This window comes from Peromyscus leucopus, chromosome 1 (assembly GCF_004664715.2).
Source record: "Peromyscus leucopus breed LL Stock chromosome 1, UCI_PerLeu_2.1, whole genome shotgun sequence".
Taxonomy (NCBI): domain Eukaryota; kingdom Metazoa; phylum Chordata; class Mammalia; order Rodentia; family Cricetidae; genus Peromyscus; species Peromyscus leucopus.
In genome coordinates this window covers 5,781,231-5,803,392 of record NC_051063.1, presented here as the reverse complement: position 1 = coordinate 5,803,392, position 22,162 = coordinate 5,781,231, and the positions used below count along the sequence as shown (strand labels likewise).

Below are 22,162 nucleotides of genomic sequence, written 5' to 3'. Positions count from 1 at the left end.
AATTTCTTTTCCCTAGAACTTCCATAGACTCCTCTCCTCTCTCCTGAGATTGAGCGAACGCACATGGTAAACAAGTTGATTCCTCTAAAAGCATGACTTGGATTGGGGAGGCTATTTAAATAAAGCAGATCCTGGGCTCTAACCCTGGGGTATTTGGTTCTTTGAGTCTGAGATGGGTTGCCTGGAAAATGCCTTTTAATTTAGTTAATAATTTTATTTTGGATGTGAGGGATTGAATCTAGGGCTTGGTGCATGCTAAGCATGGGATCCACCACTGTGCCATTCCCTTAGTCTGAAAACACTTTAGAAAGAAAAACAAACAAACAAACAAACAAACAGACTCCACCAACACTATTTCTCTGTGACTGTGGTGATAGATTCTGGAAAGCCCGTTGGGATGAACACCACAGAGGCAGCGAGCGTCCGAGAAGGCTTCTGCCTCGTCTGTTGATTGGTGACTCACAGGGCAGTTCGTCCTCTTTCCTAACTGAGCCTACCTTTTATGTTTACCCAGAAACCAAAGACGACCTTGAACAGCTCACAACTGAGATCAAGAAAAGAGCCAACAATGTCCGGAACAAGCTGAAGAGTAAGAAGGGAACACAGGAACAAGCCAGTCTCTACCACAACAGATGCAGCTTCACAGGGCTCTCTTCTCAACTGCCAGTCATCTCAATGGGGGTGACATCATTTGTCCATTTTTTCACTGGAGGCTTGGGCACCGTCCCTGGACTGACCTACTGTGTCCTTAGACACTTACTGCCTCTTGAATTCTCACTGCAGTTGAAAATGCCCAGAACTGAAGTTAGAAAGTGGGAGTTAAAATGTGCTTTCCAAGCTGCGGTGGTGGCGCACACCTTTGATCCCAGCGTTTGGGAGGCGGAGGCAGGTGGATCTTTGTGAGTTCGAGGCCAGTCTGGTCTACAGAGTTCCTAGACAGCCAGGGCTACACAGAGAAATCCTGTCTTGAAAACCAAAACAAACAAACACCCCAGGCCAACAAAAACAGCTTAGCTTAGTCCTTTTGTTCTCTCTCACTGTTTCCCAGCACCCATGTACATTGGAGAGGTAACTGCAGAGGCCTAGGTACAGGGTTTGTCATTCAGTCAGCAGACATTCCTTCTGTGTACCTTCTCATTCCTGCCTCCTCCCTGGTTTTGGAGCACAGCTCAGTAAAGCCACTCTCATAGGCCCAATCCTCCTGGGGATCCCAGATGCTTGCTTAGGTCTACAGCTGTCATCCATGTTCCCATTCAAAGTACTGGTTGAGGATGTGTTATTGGTCAGAGAGGAAATCAGTGTTATTTCTTCCCTCTCAAGTAAATTACAACAGTTTTTTTCAATGGGTATGGAGAGGAAGACAGCTTCTGAAAATGTGATTGTTCCTGTGCTCAGCAGTTTATTTGGTTTTTGCATTGGTATTTTAAAGAGTTTCAGGTTGAGCATCCTTAATCCAAAATTTCCAAATATTCCAAAATTTGAAACTTCTTGAGCATTCACTACACTGTAAGTAGAACATTTCACACTTAACCTTACAAGTACACTAGAAGTATATCTCCAAGCTCTAAGGTATATAGGAAACACAATGAATCCTTTGTGCCATCCCCAACGTTATAAATATGTAAATATTCCAAGTTTTGATAAAATCTGGAACACCCCTTGTTCTAAGCCTTTCACGTCAGGGTGCTCAGCTTGTATTGCTGCCTTTTCCCTTTTATAAACAAGAGGGCAGATAGTGAAAGAGGTTCCATGGTTTCCCCGTGTTGTCACATTGCTAGTCCGTAGCAGGGTAAGGGCTTGAGTCTCAGTCCCTTGATGACCTGAACTGAACTGTCATCTGTGTTGCTGAGACGCGGCAATAGCACAGGCTGATGAGAGCAAGCGCGTAGCTCATGGGAGGAGACGTTAACCTTTGGCAGCTGTACCTCCCTCCCTGTTGTCCACCTTCATGGTCCCTGTGTGTGAGGATGGTAAGGAATCTGCATGGATCGGAGGCTTTTTGCTGGAATAACTCTCTCCCTCTAGGTATGGAGAAGCATATTGAAGAAGATGAGGTCCGGTCATCAGCAGACCTTAGGATCCGAAAGTCCCAGGTAACTTTGTTTCTGGTTTAACAATCATTTTTGCCATTCTTTTAATTATTTTTCCCTCCACTTATTGTGCGTTAAAAAAAAAAAAGATGATTCTATTGTATTGGGACTCAGTTTGAGGAACTGAGAAAATGGAACCATCCAGGTTGAAGCAGTGGTCAGGGCCCACTGTTCCCTTTTGGCCTTCTCTCACTCAAAAGAAGGCACTTAAAAGTACTTCCCTTCAACACCCGCCACGCCTTCTAAAGATGGTTAGTTAGTAGTTGTCCAGTTTGGAGTCGGACATTTTGGAGCCATCAAAAACGATCCTTGTCCTATGAGAACTGTCACAAAGCATAACCCCAACACTTGGGAGGCTGAGGCAAGAGGCCTGCCAAGACTTCAAGGCTGCCCTGCCTGAGCTAGAGTGTGAGAACATTAAAAATCAACCAAAACAGGAAAAAGGGAGGAACCGGATCCATTGCTTAAGTGGTAATTATTATACAGCATATAGTGTGTGTGTGTGTGTGTGTGTGTGTGTGTGTGTGTGTGTGTGTGTGTATTATACAGCAGGAGAACAATGTAAGAAGATATCATTGAATACATGGTCATCTCATGACTGAAGGTCTCATGGAGAACTGGGTAGCTAGTGAAGGCTGGGCCTTGGGGAAGCAAGAGTCCCAGTGTAGACAGGCTCAGGAGGCAGAGCTTCCCTTTTTTGAGGGGAAATAAGAAATAGGATCAGGGATGAGTGTGTTTGTGTATGTGCGTGTTGGCAGCAGGAGAGGAGTATTGTGGGTGGCGGTGGCAGAGGGTTGAGTTTAGGATAGATGTAAGGGGAATAACCTATCTTGAGAAAAGAGTTTGTTGTTGGGTAGCAGATGCTGAATTTCCAGCAGATAGTGTAGTGTCAACGGTCTTTCCTAGTTGAGGGAATTTGGATCCGAGCCAGTAGCTGGCAGTCATTTGCTTGAGGTCACACACCATGCTAGGGGGATGTGGTAGTCCCTTGGATGTGCGTGGGGAAGAGGCAAGAGGCTGGGAGGCCCCTAGTTAGGCTTTTGCAAGGGTTCAGTCTGAATTTACATGGAAGTAGTGCATTTGGGGAAAAAAAAAGATATCGGTAGGGCTTGATGCTGTGAGGTGGGCAAGGAATTAAAATTATGTAGGTCTGTTGAGAGAAAATGTCTATTTGTAAGCAAGAAAAGTTGAGGTTGTCAGTTGGGGTAAGAACTGCAGAATCTTTGGCAAGTGTTGCTTGTGGCACGGGTGGCTGACAACTTTAGCTAGGGCTGTGGTGGAAAATTGCTACTGGGCTCTCAGGTTCTCGGTGATTCTCTCCTTTTGACTAAACATTGTGATGTGAGTTCAGTAAAGGAGGAAGCGGGTAGTGGGGATTGCACATTGAAAGTGGCGGTGGACTCTTCCTGTAGCACCAAACTGGGAGAGCAAAACTGGGTTTTGCATTTTGTCTTTTGGTTTCTGGCCCAGGCAGCTGCAGACTAGGCTGTGGTGGGGTGGGGCAGAGTTTGACACCATCTCCTGGGGTCTACTCATTTAACATTGTTTCCGTAGCATTCCGTCCTCTCTCGGAAGTTTGTGGAGGTGATGACAAAGTACAACGAGGCTCAGGTGGACTTCCGTGAACGCAGCAAAGGGCGCATCCAGCGGCAGCTTGAAATTAGTATGTGTTTGAAGATGGGCCAGTGTCTGTCCCTACCCCTTCCTGCTCGGTGGTTGTCCATCCCAAGTCCTGGGAGAAGCAACAATGACCGTGCTGCTTGGGCCTTCTGCATTCTATTTGGTGTTCAAATACAGGACAGATGGTCTGGGATTGGTATGTCTATAAAGTGGTATCCTAGATTGAAAAGGTTCTATTTGTTGATCCAAGGAATTTTATTCTTATGGGATCCAACACTTACCAATACCTTCTGGGGACACCCACTAAATAGTCGCTCTCCAGAGAACTCATTGTATCATTTTGCTGTTAAGTGGAAAAGTGCATTTATGACACAAAGGTGTAGTGCTAGTTGCTGTGAAGAATTAAAAAAAAATTAATAAAGTTACATTGTGTAGGAATTTCGTGATATGGGAGGGTAGGCCCTACAGGGAAAATGGCTTCAGGTGGGAGAAGCTGTGTGAACAAAGATGTTCTCAAGAAAAAGCAGATGTGTTTGTCCAGGAGTGGCAAGTTGTCCGGGGTCGGAAGGAGGGCGAGTTTGAAGCTGCCGTGTAAGGTTGAGGGAGGGGCCGCCCACAAATTGTGCACTGTCATGAGGGCCTTGGACTTTGTGGTATGGTGGTTGGGGCTAATAAGCAGTCTGAGCCAAGAAGTAATGGAGTACGTGCTTGGGGTGGGGATTGACTGCTGCTAACGACAAAGGTGGATGGAATTGGGAGAGAAGTCAGAAGAGCCAGTGGGTTGTTGGAGACAGGGCCTGTTTGGGAAAACATTTTGAATGGAGTTATGCTTTGATCTGATATTTGATGTTGTGTTCCTTTTGTCACAAAGCTGGCAAGAAGACAACCGATGAGGAGCTGGAAGAGATGCTGGAGAGTGGTAACCCTACCATCTTCACTTCTGGGGTGAGTGGCGGAGGCACCGTGCACAGGGAGGGTCACAGGGAGCTTCACTGCAGTTGTGGCTATGCAGAGGAGGGAGCTTACGTGGGGTGGGGTGTGAGGGCTGTGCAGGGGCAGTCTGTTACTAGCGTGGCTGATGGCCTGTCTGTATGGGGCCTTTTGTAGATCATCGACTCGCAGATTTCTAAGCAAGCCCTCAGTGAGATTGAGGGTCGGCACAAGGATATCGTGAGGCTGGAGAGCAGCATCAAGGAGCTCCACGACATGTTTATGGACATCGCCATGCTGGTGGAGAATCAGGTAGCTAGCAGGGAGAAAGGCACACATTTCCTTGAGAGCATTTTGGAGGTCCAGTGGGGCAGGGAATAGGGTTTTTTTCACCGTGGAGCAACAAAATTCTAGAGTCTGAGGCAGAGGTGTGCATTCTTACTTATCAAGTGTTGGCATTTGAGCCATCTCAATTTTGTTATTTCGGGTTCACAGTGATTCTAGTTAGTAATGAAGTTTCCTATGTCATGACAAGGACCTAGTTCACCTAGCATCTTTTTATTTTCTCCTTCTTTCCCACCCCACTTTAAAAGTAAATACCTGGGTTCTTGGGCTGCGGCATGTGTAGTTCAGTTGACAGGGTGCCTGCCTAGCATTCAATAGGCCTTGGGTCCAAGCCATCTTCTGGCCCAGATCCACATAAAGCAGGCATAGTGGCATATACCTATAATCTCAGCACTTGGGAGATGGAGGCAGGAGGACCAGGAGCTAAAGGTTATCTTCTAACACAGAGCAAGTCTGAGGGGGCCGCCTGTGCCAAAAAAGAAAAAAAAGTAAGTCTTGCTGACAAAGCCTTGGTAGTCAGCCTATTTATGTGAATTATTTTATTGAATTTTTTTCCCTCCAATTCACCGTAGAACTTAAAAGCAAGCTAATTTTTCCAGTTTTGTTTTGTTTTTATATTTCTGTTTTTCTGAGCATGTTGGCATTTTTTGCTAAGAATCAACAGTAGGGATGAATGAAGAATTAGTAAAGGAATATTTATAGAAACACTTATGGTACTTGGCAGTTCATCCCAAGGTATGCCTGCTCAGGGGTGGAATTCGATATTGCTTGCATATGCTCTTCATTTCTGTCAGATAGTTTGTCCCTGGTTCTTGGGATAGAGTTAGAGATCAAGCAGGGCCACGGGGTTGTACAGCCTTCACCAGGAACCTCCAGCTGTTCAGCCATCTGGACAGAACTGGAAACTTGCTTAGGAGGTGGACCACCGAGCCTCGTAGAAGCCTGGGCACTGGCTGACTAGTTTTCACGTTAGTTCTCTGCCCTTGGTTTGGTACTTTCCTCCTATTCCTCTTTCTGGCCTTTGAGACCCTTTCTCAATCCCTCCATTCCCACTTCTCTTTTTTCCTACCACATTGCCTTGCCGAGGATCTGGTTTGAGTTTCATGTGATGGTAAGTGCCTTGCTATGTTTATTTGAAAGCCCTGTGGTGACAGGATAGGGTTGAGAAAGGTCTGGGCAGAGGGTGAGGGGAGTTCTCTACTTCAGATTCTCAGGAAGTAACTGGAGTGACCAAACTTTCTTGATAGGAAGCAAAAGCTGGGAAATAGTTGGCAATCTTATTAGAAGACTAGAGTCTGAAGGGGAAGATAAGCACGGGTAAACCCAGCACCTACTGCTTAAGGAGCTTGGGGATTTCTCTTGAAGAGCATAAGTACTTTCTACTGTTGCCAATCTGATACTTACTGAATACCTTTTATGTGCCAGGTGATATTTACAGTAGTGAATAAACTCATTTAGACTGAATGAACTTGGTTTGGGCCTGAATGGCCAACAGGGGGCCAGCATCCTGGTGATATTCTAAAAATTGGAGACTTTATTTTGGGTCTTCCCTATATGTGTAAAAGATAAGAAAATTAAAGAAAAATGTGGGAGAGGGAATCTTTTTGTGCATATTTACACATAGTTACTAAGCATCTAGAAAACCTGCTTCAAGGTGTTCAGCATAGTGCTGATCTGAAGGAAGTAATCCAGGATTTGTGGAATGAGTGACCACTGTCAAGGACTGGGGAACTCTAGGTCATCACATAGGGAAATGGGCAAGTTTGCTTCACAGAAGGCTGTGTGCTAAGGTTTCTGTATGTGTCTTGGCATGGAAGACTGTTGAGTCCCTTCACCACATTAGCTGGGGCTGTTGTGGGTGAGTTAACAAGTGTGACTTGTGTCTCCTTTTCAGGGTGAGATGTTAGATAACATAGAGTTGAATGTCATGCACACCGTGGACCATGTGGAGAAGGCACGGGATGAAACTAAAAAAGCCATGAAGTATCAGGGTCAAGCTCGGAAGGTGAGGGTTTCCTTCTGTCTTCAGACAAGAGAGTCCATTTTGTTTGCTACTGCGCTTTCTCTCTCCCCTTCCTTCTGTCTGTTTCTGTTGCCGCCACATTTCGCACCTGGGGAAAGGGAGCCATGATTGACCGTATTGAGAACAACATGGACCAGTCAGTGGGCTTTGTGGAGCGGGCTGTGGCAGACACCAAAAAGGCTGTCAAGTATCAGAGCGAAGCCCGGAGGGTGAGCGCCTCAGTCTCTGCTTCTTGTACCTTCTCTTCCTGTCTTTTGTCACCTTTATACCTCTGTCCTTGAGCCCATGTCTTCCCTCTCTGTCCTAGCCTCTTCCAGACCCTTACCTTAGGCTTTCCTAGAGACTTCCTTCTTCCCGGGTACCTTGCATGGATCTGGCTCTCACATGCTTTTGGCCCAAGAACCAACACTTGAGCACCCCTGTAGGCTGGAGACATGGCCTGGGTCTTGTCACTAATCTCCTGAATGTAGTTGGTGAACCCTTAACCCATCACACAGATCTTTGGTAATGTCTTCCACTGGGTTCCCTCCCCATTCTTTTTCTCTTACTTGAACCTAGCACAGATGCTAATTGTTATGTAAAAGTTACCATTTGTTCATGGAAGCACCTCCTTTCTCTAGAGGAAGCAATTTGAGGGTCAGAGGGTAAGTAGCTGGCTTCAGGCCACTCAGAAGCCCAGGGGGTGGGCCTGGCATTCACAGCCTACTTATACTCTTTCTGCTGTATCTTTGTGTCTGCTGCTCTCCTGGCCCTATGCTCAAGAACTTCAAAGTTTCTGTCCTCATTGACTATGCACATCCAGCGATGGCAATGGCAGCCTCTACCTTTCACTCTTCTTTGTTCCCCGTGGGCTCTGATGTTTTTATTCTTTAGCTCTTTCTCTTCCAACTGCTCTTCCTATTGCTTGTGCAAAACTATTCAGGGAGCCAGCAAGTTAGTTTTCCTCTGAATCTAAATGCTAACTCGCACTTTGGGCACCTATTCAGTATATGTGTTGGGAAGTATATACTGGACTTTAAGAGGGCAGATGAATACAAGTTGGTAACTAGGATTGTGTCAGAGATATCTTTGTGCTCGTTGTTGAAAAGGCAAACTTGCATGTTTTATGGATTGGCCAAGTGCTGCTTGGAGACCTCATGATACAGATTGCCATGACTGTACCTATGCAAGCCTATGAGCTGAGAGCTCTAGGCGCTCCACATTTCTCCTTGCTGGCTAGGCATGAAGGAATGGAAGAAATGTAAAATATGCATGAGAACATTTTTACGTAGACATGTATTTTTATTTGGATTGAGATTTTTTTTTTCTTGGTAACAGAGATGAGAAGGACTGAATGTTAGATGAGTTGCTACTTTATTAACTTGTTTTGTAATGGTTTTTATTTTTGTTTCTTATTCCTTTCTCCAGAAATTGATAATTATCATTGTGGTAGTAGTTGTGTTGCTGAGCATTTTAGCGTTGATTATTGGACTGTCCGTTGGGCTGAAGTAGGAGTGGCCTAAGGGGCTGCTGCACTGAAATGTAAGTAGATGAACGGTTGTGGGGGCCCTGGACCGGCTCCCCCGGAGGCATTAGACTGGGATTTCATAAAGCTACTCTTTTCTAATGACTGTCACAATGTGCTTTAAAATTGTTGGTAACCGTGATTTTTTTTTTTTTCATTTCCTTCAAATTCTTCTCTTGGGTTCTGGCTGCAGGGTATTGGTCATGTCTTCTCTCTTTGTAGCCTGAAGATTCTATCCTACTTTGTCTTGTTGCTTGGCACACTTGAGCATCTCATTTTGATGTCCGTACTCAGGGAACCTGGGTAGATGTTGGGTATCATCTGGGAGCTATCTTCTAAATTCTTGGTAGCTTTCACAGATGCTGGGTTTAGCTTTCCTTCTCCTTTTTCAGCATAACTGGAGCTTTATGCTGTGGCTTCAGGCCTTTAAGAGCTATGTTTGTGGCTGAATGGTTGGCTCTTAAATGAGGTACTTGTAACATTTTAAAGTGTTGACTCATGGCACAGAGTCTGCTAAACATATTATGTATGTAACAGAATCCTCACAACATTCTTATGAGGCAGTTAGTATTATTTTAGAAGTAGAAAATTTCAAGTCTTAAAGAAGGGTCAAACTCACACAGCTAATAGTGGACCTAGGAGAGTGCTACATCTTAGTTTCTCTTTATAAAATAAGGTAGTGTTTATCATTGTCTATAGCAGAATTCTAGGCTATCAACCAACATTTATTAAGATATAGCTGGCCAGTAAATTAGGCTTGACATTGGTAAACATGATAAAGATGACCTAGTAGTCCTTGGGACTTAAGAACTTTCTTTTTTTTTTTCTGAATAAAACAGAGCATATGTCATTTTTAAAAGCTTGTAAGATACAGACAAGTGAAGTTACATTGTAATATTATTTTTCACACACTCACACACTCTCGGTTTTGCATAGTTCACGCTGTGTTAACTATATAATGCTTTTTACCCAGTTAGAAAATCCTAAAGATCATTCTTTGTCACTAAAATCTTGTTGTAAATCTAATTCTCAACATGAGGACATTTAGCATTTCCTCAGTGCTGAAGTGTATATTATTTTGCTATCATTAAATGTGATGAGCTTTATATTTTTTCTCTTCTCTTTACTGTAAATTCAGAAATTAGATTACTGAGGTAACAAGCATGAACCTCCCTGAGAGGTGATGCAGACTTCGATGTTGATACAGGGCTGATTCTTCATTTACTTTGTCCCACCCCAGTGTATCACTGCATCTCTCCCCTTTCCATGTGACTGAAGGGTCTGGAAGTCAGACTAGAAAATTTTAAGTGTTCAACTTTACATTAAAAGATAACTGTGATGAGGCAATCAAGCTTCATAGGTTCTTTTGATCCCTTGTCTCTTTCCTGACATCGTTACAGTTCTTGATCACCTCTCTTTATAAAGTTTTAGTTTTTGCTCAGTCTTGACTATCTCAATGCAAAATATGGTAAAATAATAAAAAAGGTGTAATAGTTGTTATCGTTCCATATCCTCAGATGAAAAGATGCCTTGAAAATTCATGATGCCTCTTAACCCTCATTCCTAATTCCAAGAATTCAGAATATAGAAGACTCATTTTTGAGGAGGTTAACACTATTACTTTTCGCTGACTAACCAGACTACACAGCATTAAGTTGCTCTGAAGTTATGTGACTTGCTGCATGTTGTTCAGTATTCCCTAGTAAAGGCCAGGTTGATTGGCACCTAGGTCTAGGCTTACCGGTCTCCCATGCCAACCCATGACCAAGGACAATCTGTGTTTACATTCTGCAGTTGCATGCCAGCTGCAGGGCTAAGATGTCATCCATGCCTCTAACTTACAGAAAGCCACTGGAGAAACTTGTCCACTCTTACATCACTTCTAAGATGAAGCAGCCATAGTATAACACCTGAGATTTTCTGTAGTCTTTTGATTGTGCCTGTCTGCTTCCTATGTGAAGGGAGGGCTCCTGGAAAGGATCTGGATATAGGATGCTTCTGAAACTTGAATTCAAGAGAAGAGCTGCCACGTGCCAGGCAGAGAGCAGGTGTTTTCAACTAGTGATTGTGCATCCCCATGTCCTTCCACAGCTAATTGATTGTGGCACAAAAGCTTATATAAGTCGCCTAAATATTTTTGGTACTACTGTTAAATAACTGAAACACTTTTAAAATTAGTATGCATAGTAATGGGTTCGTTATGTCACATGTGTATTTTTTAGTTGACCCTCTTACCCACCTCCTGCTGGATCTCCAACCCCAGTAGCTCTCTGTTCACCTTTCATGTCACATGTATTCTATTGTCAGTCTCCCCCACACCCCACTGCCACCACCATGGTCCCCCATTCTCAATCTGTGGGTTGCAACCCCCAAAAGACCATTAGTAAACAGAGATATTTACATTATCATTCGTAACAGTAGCAAATTTACAGTTACGAAGTAGCAACGAAAATCATTTTGTGGTTGGGGGTCACCACAACATGAGGAACTATATTAAGGGTTGCAGCATTAGGAACGTTGAGAAACACTGACCTAGAGGTTTTATTAGTTCTTTTACAATGTGGATCTTTTGTTTCACATGTCCAGCCTTAAGTTTGTTTCTGGGCTATTTCAATTTAGTGTTGACTTCTGCATGCTCTTTTTTTGTAGGCGTTTCTGATCTTTAATCTCCACATTTGGGGTTTGTGGCGAATTCCTCGTGCCTTAGCATTGTCCTGTATACTGACCAGTGCCCCCTCCTTCTCCTTGCCTCTCTTAGAACCTGATTTCACTCCAGCTTGGCCTGACCACTCTTGTCTCCAGATGGGAACGGAGTTCTAATGGCCTTCCTGAGAACGAGGGGCACCTGTTCCTTTATTTCCTTGTAGCCACCCTCGGACCCGGCTCAGCAATCCACCCCTGGAAGAATCTAACCTACCCGATGCAGCCCTGAGTTCTCCTCAAAACCACCTCCCACCCTAGCAGCCGATGGACCCTCCCTTCTGGACTGTGTGAAGCAACCCAGCTTTCCCTTCCTTCTGGTGTGTCTCTTACACCTTGCGCCTTGTAAAGTCCCAGGTGTGAGACCAGCCTGAGGCGCGGTATTTCTACCTCATGGGATATTCTCCTGGAATATACTTTGCAGGGGAGTAACCCACAAAATAGAGGGGTTCGTCTAAGTCTGGCAGGAGTGTGGCTTGGATCAGAGCCCCTAGCTGGCAGGATGCTAGGCCTTAGTTTGTTGTCCTATGTCCTGAAAACATGAGGGACTGACAGATGCCATTTTGAGCTTATGACTTATTTGAAATCCACCCTTTAATTAAGCTTGAAGTTCAGTTTGTGGGCCACTTTGATTTTTCTCTGTATTCACTCTTGTTTACTCAGAGGGACCAGGGTGAGAGTCCTCTGAAGCTACCATTGGCAAAGACTGAAGTTATGGAATATGCTTCCATGTGTGAGTCTTGGACACTGGCTAGTCACTGTTAGAGAATTGCCATTTGTGAAGCCATTACTTGGAAGCCAAGCAGAACCGAGGATTTATAACTGGGCCAGGGACAAGGTGCTATAGTCTCAGGCTCTGGAAGTGTCCAGAGTGTACTTTTATAACTGTATGTGAGAGATATGTACATAATTGTCTGCCTCTCAGGAAGCAGGAAAACTCGAAGATACTCTGAGCTCAAAAAAAAAAAAAAAAAAAAAAGTGGCAAGGTAAACAACAGAGCCTGGCTAGAATCAGGTAAGAGATATATGTTTACCTCAAGTGAGCCATTGTAAAAATGTGATTTTTTTCCCCTTGTCATCACGGAGCTTGTTTTCTGGATGGCTGCTGAGATGGGAATCAAATGAGACCTTTGGAGTAAGGACTGAGATGATTCCCACTGAAGTTTTCTGCAGAGTAGACAGTGTAATATTAATCCCAGCTGCTGCCTACAAGAGTGTGGTCCAGAGAGCCTCCCCAAACTATCTGATGTTCTCCGTACTATTCACGTGATGTCCCTCTCAGGCGGGAGGCTTGGGAGGCTATAGAGCAGCTCTTCCTGCTCCCTTGTCTCCCATAATTCCTACCATGGAGATAACAGCCTAGAAATCCTTATTTAGTGATTGCAACCCAGTGGTAAGCCTTAGACCTCTGGTGGTCCCCGCCAGTATCCCCGACTTTGGGTATTGAAGCCCCAACTTTAATGCTTTGTGGGACAGAGTGAACGTTCTAATCCAGGCACTGCCCATGAGCTTCCTTTGTAAAGACTTTCTCCAGTCGCCCAGCACTCAGGACAGAGCCACAGGGATGCCCTCCTTCCTTCCTATGGCTGTGACGTCTGACAGGACATGGGCTCCAGCTAGAAGGGGAGACCATCCTCAGTGCAGGCCTTCTCTCTCCTCTGACAATGATTCAGTGGATGAAAGTTTGAAACATATGCCACATGTGAAGGGCTTTTGTTGTTTATATTTTTTTAAATGTAAACTTGATTATTTTATTGCTAATTTAAAAATAAATGACTTTATATTGATTGCAAAACAGCTCTGGGTCCATCTCCCTGCATAACACTTTGGTGATTTGGTGCCACCATGTGGTGACTTTTGGTGCCCTAGAAAAAAACTGTCACTCAGCTTGCTCTAGTAGGAAGTAGGGGATCTGATGGGATGATAGCCAGAAGAAAAAAAGGCAACACACAGATCCCTGTGGATCTGATTTCAAGTTGAACCTGGAAACATTTCTGTGAACAAGCCAGATCCATCCATTTTCCGTCTGGTGTTTCCTGTCCCCTCCTTCCCTCTTCCGTATCTAGCTGTGCCTGTCTCCTTGTCGTCAGAATGTGTACCTGCACAGTGATGCCATTTCTCATGTAATTCTCTCTCCTTATGATGAGCAGAAGAAGATCATGATCATGATCTGCTGTATTATCCTTGCCATCATCTTGGCCTCCACCATTGGGGGCATATTTGCCTGACAAGGTGAGCTGTCTGGGGAGGGCCAGGGCTGCTGTCACTCACTTGACTGCTTGAATTCTGCTTGCTTTCATTGTATGTAAACCAGACTGCCCAATAAGGGGTGGGGGCTGGGCGCAGGACTAGGTCACAGTTAGAGAAAACCAAGGAAAGGGATGTTTTGGAGAGAGAGAAGTAGGTGAAGAATAATTGGTAGTAGGTAATCAGTGAGGGAGATGGGGAGACAAGGTAGAATCTGCCCCATGATTGAGTCTGGTAGGACAGTGCTTCTGAACAGTAAGGGATATTCATTCCTCTTGTAAAATCTGAGCCTCTGTGTCTGGAAATGGTAAGAGGAGTAAGAATAACTTTCGCATTTAACTTGCCTTAAAATCTCCCACTTCTAAGGATAGGACAAGCCAGTACAGTTTTGAGAGTACTTTCTCACGCCTTCAAAGGAGAGGTGGTATCCTGGCTATGAAGACAATGCCGTGTAACACATGATTTTTCTTTCCATTTTCTGTTACCTCCTTCTGCCCTCACAGATGGAATCTCCACAGGCATCTCCAATCTCCACCTCTCTGGTGCCATCACTTCTCCCCTTCAGAGTCCTCAACAGCTATGTCTCTTTTCATAGGAAACGTACAACACAGGGCACCAATCAACTGCTTATTAAATGTCACACAGAGGAACAAATTAATGAAAATGCAGACTTGAAGGGGGCCTGGATGAAAGAACAGGGAGCACAGCAGTGCGCAGCTGGTTTAGATGGTCCTTAAAGGGCAGGCCTGTGTGGTAGAGAAGCATAATGGGTCCCTGTTAGGGTCCAACACGGACCACCTGAATGCCAGGACAGCGGTGAAGAGGCAGGTATTGAACTCTGTGAGTCTGTCTCAGATCATGGTACTCACTGCTTCTACTTTCAAAGCTCTTTCGGCCTCACCCTTAACCAACCAGATGTCTGCTTCCTTCTTCAGGGTCCAAGAATAGTTTTAAAGCATAGACTGTTTAAGGATCAACACCAATGCCTAGCTAAAACACTGCCGTGTCCCTGTTGCTTAGCAGTGCCTGCCACTGTCACATATTTGCTTACTTGCAGTCAAGCTTTGATTCCATTCATGGATGAGTCCTTAGGCTGGGTTTTTAAACTCTTTAAGATGTGACTGGGAATATGGTTTATTACTATTAGTGGCTTATGCAAAAATACAACCCTCTCATTACCATATCATACACGTTAAAGTGGGTTGTTTTTTTTTGGGGGGGGGCAGTCGTTGCTAAGTAGAAGTTGAGTTTCTGTTGGCGGTATGGATTTCTATCAATAGCCTCTCACTTTACAGAGATGGTGGTTGGTTTCAGGATGGAGGTTCATTAACTAAAGTTATTCCTCTGACAAGGAAGAATTTTTTACTATGATTCAGCTCCCAATAGTTAACCAAACTGGCACATTTTGTGATCTGTAACAACTGGAGATGTAAAGGAGAAAAGTGTGGTCAGGCTATGGCTTCTGACCACACCAGATCTGTGTTAGCAGAAACTGCTAGTCAGTGACAGGTGCAAGAAACTGGTTCAAGCACATTCCCAATCCAAGGTTTCATTGTGTTTTGATTTAAAAAACAATTTACTTAAGAGATTATTACATTGAAGACACTCATTAAGATAAATTAAAAAACTGGGACTAAATATCCTTTTGAAAGTAAGTGAAATACTTCTGTTTTTTGTTAGAGATCTTATTTTTTAAGAAACAGGATGAAGAAACAATGTTTTATCAGTGTGCTGTTTTCTACTCACTTTCAAAAGCAAGTGGTTTAATACTGCTATCAATTTGTGTTTTAGTTTGAATAGGGAATACTGGCTAGCTCAGAAAAACAGATTAATCTTGTTATGAACAAATGGAGCTGGAACCATGAAGTTTTGGATCACACGGGACCCTCACTTATCCAGTGGTAACTTGTGTGCTCCACATACATAAGATCCTGAAGGGACAGAGAGCCAAAATGCCCTCCCTTAGATAGTTTCAGACCTAGGAAGCACCAAAGGTTTCAACTTTTGTTATCAGTTCTTTTGCTAAATGGTGTACTCCTTGTCATATTCCATGTTTCCCCTTCTGAGACTGACAGAAGATGGGCAGCTGGGTATTAATAAATATCTGTTGAACCTACTAATCCAGGTACTGTCATTTATATCCTTATTATTCAAAAAAATGCATTTGTAGTGAGCAAAATGTCATAAACTAGGCAGTGTACACACTTACATTTCCAGCTGTGAGATGAAAAGCAAGTTTCGGCCCTGGAGACATGTGTGGTACAATGCAGGAAGTAAGAGTTCCGACCAGTTTTTTTTTTGTTTTTTGTGTTTTTTTCCCCCCCAGACAGGATCTTGCTTGTGGCCATGGCTTGCTTGAACTCAACCGAGATCTGCTTGCCTTTGCTTCCTGAGTGCTGGGATCAATGACATGCTCCACCACAGCTGGCTATGCCAAATCATTCTTAATCTCTTAAGCAGCTGAAACTGACCAATGAGAAGTTGCACCTTGAGGTTACACTCAAACTTTAATTAGAAACAGTCAGATAGCACAGCTTTCCAGAAGTCACTTACTCATGTGCTTAGTTATGATCCAAGAACCACTGAAGATCCTAAGGACACTCACGATGCAGATTCGCAGTCTCAAGAGTTAGTGTGCACGGTTCCCGAGCTTTCACTACACACGCTTAGGCAGGTAGAATTTGCCCCAGTACCGCCCTTTCTGCGTCAAGTCATACGGGCTCAGGAACTTCCGCATGCCAAGCATGTTGGCTGTGGCTATGCGCTCAAAGGTCCAGGGATTCTGGTTGTTCTCCTCTCTTTCTTTTTGATTTTGGCGCATCTTTTCTAGAGTCTCACGGCTCACAGCCTTTGCTGGAAAGGGCAACTTGTGGGCAACTAGGTTCAGGAAACCCTGGACCTCTTTAAACTCACAGCGTCCGCCCATCTCGACTATGAGGCAGCCAGTCTTCACAGGTGTCACATAGTGATCAATGGCACCTTTACCTCCCCCCATGCGCTGCCCGACACCTTTGCGAGTGATGGGCTTGAAAGGGGCTGGTACTCGCCATATGGCAAACATGTTCTTGGCGTCCATAGAGCGGTTGATTGTCAGACGCATCATTTCAAAATGGCCCCAGTGGAGATACCCACCTCCCAGTGCCTAAAAATGAACAGAAAAATTAGAGCACACAGGGATTTAGAAATCTTTTATGGAGTCTATTATGCCTCCTCTTTTATAGTAACTGGCTTTAATGATACACATGAAAATAAATATATAAGTTCTTACGTAAAGCTGAGGATAGATCCTAAGAACTAGTCAAGAGAGGAGAGTCCCAGACAGACAAACATTGATGTCAATGCCCCGACATAGCAAAGGGCTTGGTGAGTTTGAGCAGAAGCCAGCGTTTGCTCGAGTTCAGGAGGAATGCAGAATGCAGCTTCTGAGAGGTATGCAGCAGTGCTCATGCAGGCCAGGGAAAAAGACTTCACAGACACCACTCTGGCTGCCTCAAGGAGCAGAAATGCTAGTGCACATTCGTTTGTGTGGCTACTGACATTAATCTTCATGGAAACCACTCAACAAGGAAGGAAGCAGCTGCTTTAATCCTCAACCAGGAATATTCCACTTTTACCAAAGGCTTAAAAAGACCTCGTTTTAACTGGGCAAATGAGGCAGCACCTTTGTTCCCTGCTTTCACAGTAGCCTTCCTCACCTTCTCTGTGGTTTCAACCCATCTGAAATAGTTAAGTGGAGATCCTGGCGAAAACAATTTATAATTTTAAACTAAACACTTTTTGGGATAGCAAAATAAAAATCTAATATCATCTTGTTCTACATAGTTTCACCCAGATATGAATCATCTTCCTGGTCAGTATACACCTGTTGTACAGGTTACCTGCCTGTGGGGTTCTTAGTGGCCACTAGGTTATCAGATCCACTGCGACAGTATCACAGGGCTTGTACACAGAATTCAGTGCTACCCACACTCAAGCATCCAGTACACGACGACTGTGTTTTCAATCCGATGACCTACATCTATTTAAAGAGTAATTGGACTATGGCATCTAGGTGTGGCAGTTCTGATAATGTGAAGGAAGAGACTAGAATCAACTCCAAGAGTAGAAAACTTTGTTAATCTCTCTCTCTCTCTCTCTTTTTTTTTTTGGTCTTTCAAGACAGGGTTTCTCTGTGTAGCTTTGTGCCTTTCCTGGAACTCACTCTGTAGCCCAGGCTGGCCTTGAACTCACAGAGATCCGCCTGCCTCTGCCTCCCAAGTGCTGGGATTAAAGGCGTGCGCCACCACCACCAGGCCTTGTTAATTTCTTTTATCACTCACCAAAATCGCAAAATTGCCTTCTGTGAATTCAGTGGCTTCAGCTGAAGGTCCTCGTATGTCCTTCAGATTTTTAGTTTCTCTTCTTACTTTTGGCACAAGTGGGGCCCTTTCAACAAATTTAAGCTTGGACCTTTCAGGGATGGAGACATCTAGCAGGAACAAAAACAACAAAGAATAAGTGAAGCTACACTTCTCAGAGGATCTACTTTCTTCCTAGGAAGAGTCACACCAATCAAGTGGAAGTTTTAGGTCACTGACTAGTAATTCCAAAGCTTATTATTCTCCTGTGGATGTTTCCAGTGAGACTGAGATCTTTCAGCTATAACAATGCTTTCTGCAAATGTTTCTAAACCAAATTCACATACTAATCCCCTGCTCTATGTTCAGCACCTATAACAGGGATTGTTCTAAATTATTATTTCATCCCACTTTTAAAGCAGCTTTGGTATTTTGGGACAGCCTTCATGGGTGTCAGATGTTGATCACCGTGTAATCTCAATCCTGTAAGAATTCCTGGATTGAGTGTGTGCATCACCACACCTGGAGGGTGACCTTTATACTATTTAGGGCTTTTTTTTTTTTCCCCAGTTTGAACTTCTAAAAACTAAATTACATATACTAAACGGACGAAGGGGTGGTATTACAAAGTGAAGTATTAGAAATTGAAAACAAGGGGCCTGTAAGATGTTTCAACTGGTAAAAAGCACCTGCTTTCAAGCCTGCCTAGCTGAGTTGCATCATCAGGTCCCACACGAGGGAAGGAGAGCACTGACTCCTGTAAGTTGTCTTCTGACCTCTACATATATGCCATGGCATGTGTGCAGCCACATACATATGTGCATACAAAATAAATAAAAAGTAATAAAAACAAATAGAAGAGAAATTGAAAACAAGAACACACATAATTTTTACCTAGATCAAGAAACAGATAATTGGGCAGGTGGTATTCTAATCTCCATTTTAAAGAGGAATTAGGGCATAGAGACATTTTACAATTAATTCAGTTAAAACATCAAAAACAGCCGGGCGGTGGTGGCGCACGCCTTAATCCCAGCACTCGGAGGCAGAGCAGGCGGATCTCTGTGAGTTCGAGGCAGCTGGCTACAAGTGAGCTCCAGAAAGGCGCAAAGCTAACAGAGAAACCTGTCTCGAAAAAACCAAAAAAAAAAAAAAAAAAAAAAACATCAAAAACAGAAGCATGTTTTTGCTTTAAATGTTTTAAATAAAAAAAATCAGGCCAGGTGGTGGTGGCACACACCTTTAATCCCAGCACTTGGGAGGCAGAGACAAGAGGATCTACAGAGCTAGTTCCAGGACAGCCAAGGCTACACAAAGAAACCCTGTCTCAAAACAAACAAACAAACAAATAAATAATTGAAAAAAAAGTTACTGCCCCTCTGAATGCTAATGGGGGTACAGGATATTATACAAAAACATTAAGTTCTTCAACTGTGCTGTATTTTTCTTGAGAAACTTACAACCTAGGAATTCTCTGATCAGTATTTTAACATCTTTACCCTCTTTATTTGGCAACTTGGGAAAAACAATTGTGATTCATAAAAAAATTAAATATGAAAAAAGGCATGGCTCCATGATAGAAATAAACAAACCAAGAAACCTCAAAGACTCATATAATCAGTGGAATTATAAAACTGACACGCCAAGTTATAAAAACCATCCTCCCCTTGAACTTCTATGGGCAACTACTGAGAAACTTGGTAATGCTTTCTTTCATCTACAAGTTAGTATGCACTTCCAAGAGCACACAGTACTTTATTTCTTAAAAATTTTATGAGCTTTTTGACAGTATGTACTGATGTGCAGCAGAGGGTGTTGGATCCCCTGGAACTGGAATTATAGATGGTTTTGAACCATCATGTGCATTCTGAGAATTGAACCTGGGTCCTCTGCAAGAGCAACAAGTGCTATTAACTGCTGAGCCATTGCTCCAGACCACACAGTAGTTTAGCAATTAATTATGTGCCGAAGGCCCTCAGATGTCCAGGCTGTTTGCATTTTTGGAGAAAATAGTATACTATACAGTAAAGTTAGATTTACAGGGTTGCAGCTGACCTGGTTACTATTGCTACGTGTCTGCATTATGTACTGTCATTTAGAGAGAAGATCAGTCTGATTAATGACCAGTTAGCTCTGACTGAGTAGATCATGGGGGCCACATATCAGTGGTAGGATCCCGGGGAACTAACCCAGCAGGTATTTGCTCCTCACAGGTGAGGAACTTTTATGGTTTCTTTTGTTCTTTGCCACTAGTTCTTAGAACACTGCTTGTCAGCACTTCATTACCTATATTTGTAGAATCACTTAATGAAGACAGGAAGCACCAAAAACACTTTTGATGTCTTTTACCATCCGCTGGGTTTCATCAGAGAAAAAAGTGGAAATGACAGGCGCTCACCTTCAAAAGTTGGCACCGGGAGGAGGGATTTCAGACCAGCACTGGTGGGAAGGGCTGCCCAAGAATCTACAAAGACAAATCAAATCACTATTGGTACGCTCTGGACCATTTCTGACGGAGGTGACGACGACCAGTGGGGGGCGCGGGTTCCACTAAATGGGCTCCCGAGGGAGCTAGCAGGGACTCGGAGCACCGCTCCCGCACGTGACTGGGACCCAGGGATCCTCATAGCGGACGGAGGTGGCGGCAGGAAAGAGCAGGACTCATCAGAGTAAGCATATACTTTGGAATGTGGGGAGGAAGAACAGGGGAATGCCTTTTGAAAAGACCAAACAGGTCTTCTGACCTGAAATGTGCACCCGCAGGAGCGGCGCGGGGGCGCGCGTCAGCAGCCTCCACATGGCCACGCGCGAGCGGCCGGGTCAGGATTCTCTCGGCGACAACAGCAGATCCTCCCGGTAAGATCCAGCGTCCAGTTGGCCGGAAGCCACCCGGAACCGGAAGTGACGTTGATACACTCTTCTCCTTAGAGAGTCCTGACGGAAGCGGAGGAAACTTGAGCCCTACTCTTGGTTCCGGAGCAGGAGTCTGCGGGTTAAAGGTCTGGCACGCCCAGCCATGCCCAGGCGTTCCGTGTTTCTCTCAGGGTCTCCGGTTTCTCACATAGTGACCGCTCAGATTTTTCTCTTTGGTTTAGAAAGCTGGGAAAACCTGAGGTTTGATAGGCAAGTGGTTCCCTTAACTTTCGCTGCATTATATCCCTTCTCTAGAGGACGTTAGCAAGATGACATTGATTTGTCATTGGCGTATTTACTGGACTCTTGCAGAGTTTTGTCCTGATAAATCCATGAGAAGGGCTGTAGCTGGAGTTTTCAAGGTAAAAGCCCAGACTTGGACAGTCCCAACAGGCTAGGTTCGATCGCTTGCCCCAGTATATCAATTAAAGAGAAGTAATGGTGAAAACATACTATTCATTTAAGATGCCTTCATTTGAAATAACAAATGAAGGGGGCCAGTGACCATCCAAGACTGTCTTCATGGCTCTGACATGGGCTTTAAGTTTCTTCTCGTCTCGTCTCGTCTCGTCTCCCTCGTCTCGTCTCTCCTTCCTCCCTCCCTCCCTCCCTCCCTCCCTTCCTTCCTTCCTTCCCCTCTCTCTTCTTTCTTGCCTTCCTCCTATGTATGTATGTATGTGTGTGTGTGTGTGTGTGTGTGTGTGTGTGTGTGTGTGTGTGTTTATTTAGAGACAAAATCTCTCTGTATACTCCTGGCTTTCCTAGACCTCACTATGTAGACCAGGCTGGCCTCAAATTCACAGAGATCTCCTGCTCCAATTTCCCCATGTTCCACCATCCCCATAGCTTTTAGTTTAAATAGAGGGCGAATTGGGGTACAAGGTAGGGGGTTGACTAAATAGTATACATAATTGAGTAGCCTCGGTCAAGGGGTCTGGGTGGTCATTGCCTAAATTCTGGTTTGGCACAGTAGTCATCTCAAGCTGGCATGGTTTTAACAGGATCAATCTGTTTCTATGACATCAATTATGTTTCAGGATGCAGTCTTGGTCTTCTCAGAAGAGGGGCAGCATTCTGTCTTCAAGTTTTTCTCTTCAAGAAATCCAAGAGAAGGAGCTGCAGGTGTGTCTGGGTAGATAAGGACCTGGGTTCAGTTCTCAGCAGCCACACTGTGGCTCACAATAGTCTATAACTCTAGTTCCAAGGGACCAGACATCCAGACATCCTCTTCTGGCTTCCTTGGGGGATTTAGACATGCATGTAGCGCGCGCGTGCGCGCGCGCACACACACACACACACACACACACACACACAACACACGGTACAATCAAAATAATAATAAAAAGGTATCCCAAGAGGGAAAGTTAAAGACAGTGACTTATCTCTGCGTCTTTGGCCAGAATAAAGACACAAAGTGAAGGTAGAGATGTCAGTGTTTCATTTTGTTTTTATT

The 22,162-nt window shown here is 44.2% G+C and overlaps 2 protein-coding genes across 7 annotated transcripts in view; one reads left to right on the top strand and one right to left on the bottom strand.

The window, feature by feature from the left end:
• Stx3 (syntaxin 3) overlaps positions 1-15,575 on the top strand; it is a 43,107-nt gene extending 27,532 nt beyond the window's left edge. The window contains exons 4-11 of one of the 6 annotated variants that reach the window (XM_028884221.2): positions 515-589; positions 2,026-2,093; positions 3,645-3,753; positions 4,582-4,655; positions 4,818-4,952; positions 7,107-7,217; positions 13,363-13,444; positions 13,963-15,575. In XM_028884221.2, coding sequence (XP_028740054.1) covers positions 515-589; positions 2,026-2,093; positions 3,645-3,753; positions 4,582-4,655; positions 4,818-4,952; positions 7,107-7,217; positions 13,363-13,440 — 650 coding nt within the window. In that variant the 3' untranslated portion in view covers positions 13,441-13,444; positions 13,963-15,575. Of the gene's footprint in view, positions 1-514; positions 590-2,025; positions 2,094-3,644; positions 3,754-4,581; positions 4,656-4,817; positions 4,953-6,879; positions 6,991-7,106; positions 7,218-8,415; positions 10,931-11,270; positions 12,193-13,362 lie in introns of those variants that run through there. The other 5 variants (XM_028884219.2, XM_037204926.1, XM_028884216.2 and 2 more) reach the window with 5 other exon arrangements.
• A 370-nt stretch (positions 15,576-15,945) lies between these two features.
• Mrpl16 (mitochondrial ribosomal protein L16) lies at positions 15,946-20,703 on the bottom strand. Its single transcript, XM_028884223.2, has 4 exons — positions 20,541-20,703; positions 20,195-20,260; positions 17,779-17,927; positions 15,946-16,601 (listed from the first exon to the last, which is right to left on the bottom strand). Exons 1-4 carry the CDS (start codon positions 20,593-20,595, stop codon positions 16,116-16,118), a joined length of 756 nt encoding a protein of 251 aa, XP_028740056.1. The 5' UTR covers positions 20,596-20,703; the 3' UTR covers positions 15,946-16,115.
• Between the last annotated feature and the right edge of the window lie 1,459 nt (positions 20,704-22,162).

Excerpts from the sequence above, each read along its gene's own strand:
- Mrpl16 (XM_028884223.2), bottom strand. The coding sequence starts at position 20,595 with ATGTGGAGGCTGCTGACGCGCGCCCCCGCGCCGCTCCTGCGGGTGCAC. Across the intron at positions 20,261-20,540 it reads CCTGCGGGTGCACATTTCAG|ATTCTTGGGCAGCCCTTCCC; the intron begins GTCAGAAGACCT and ends TTGTCTTTGTAG. Across the intron at positions 17,928-20,194 it reads CCCGGTGCCAACTTTTGAAG|ATGTCTCCATCCCTGAAAGG; the intron begins GTGAGCGCCTGT and ends TGTTCCTGCTAG.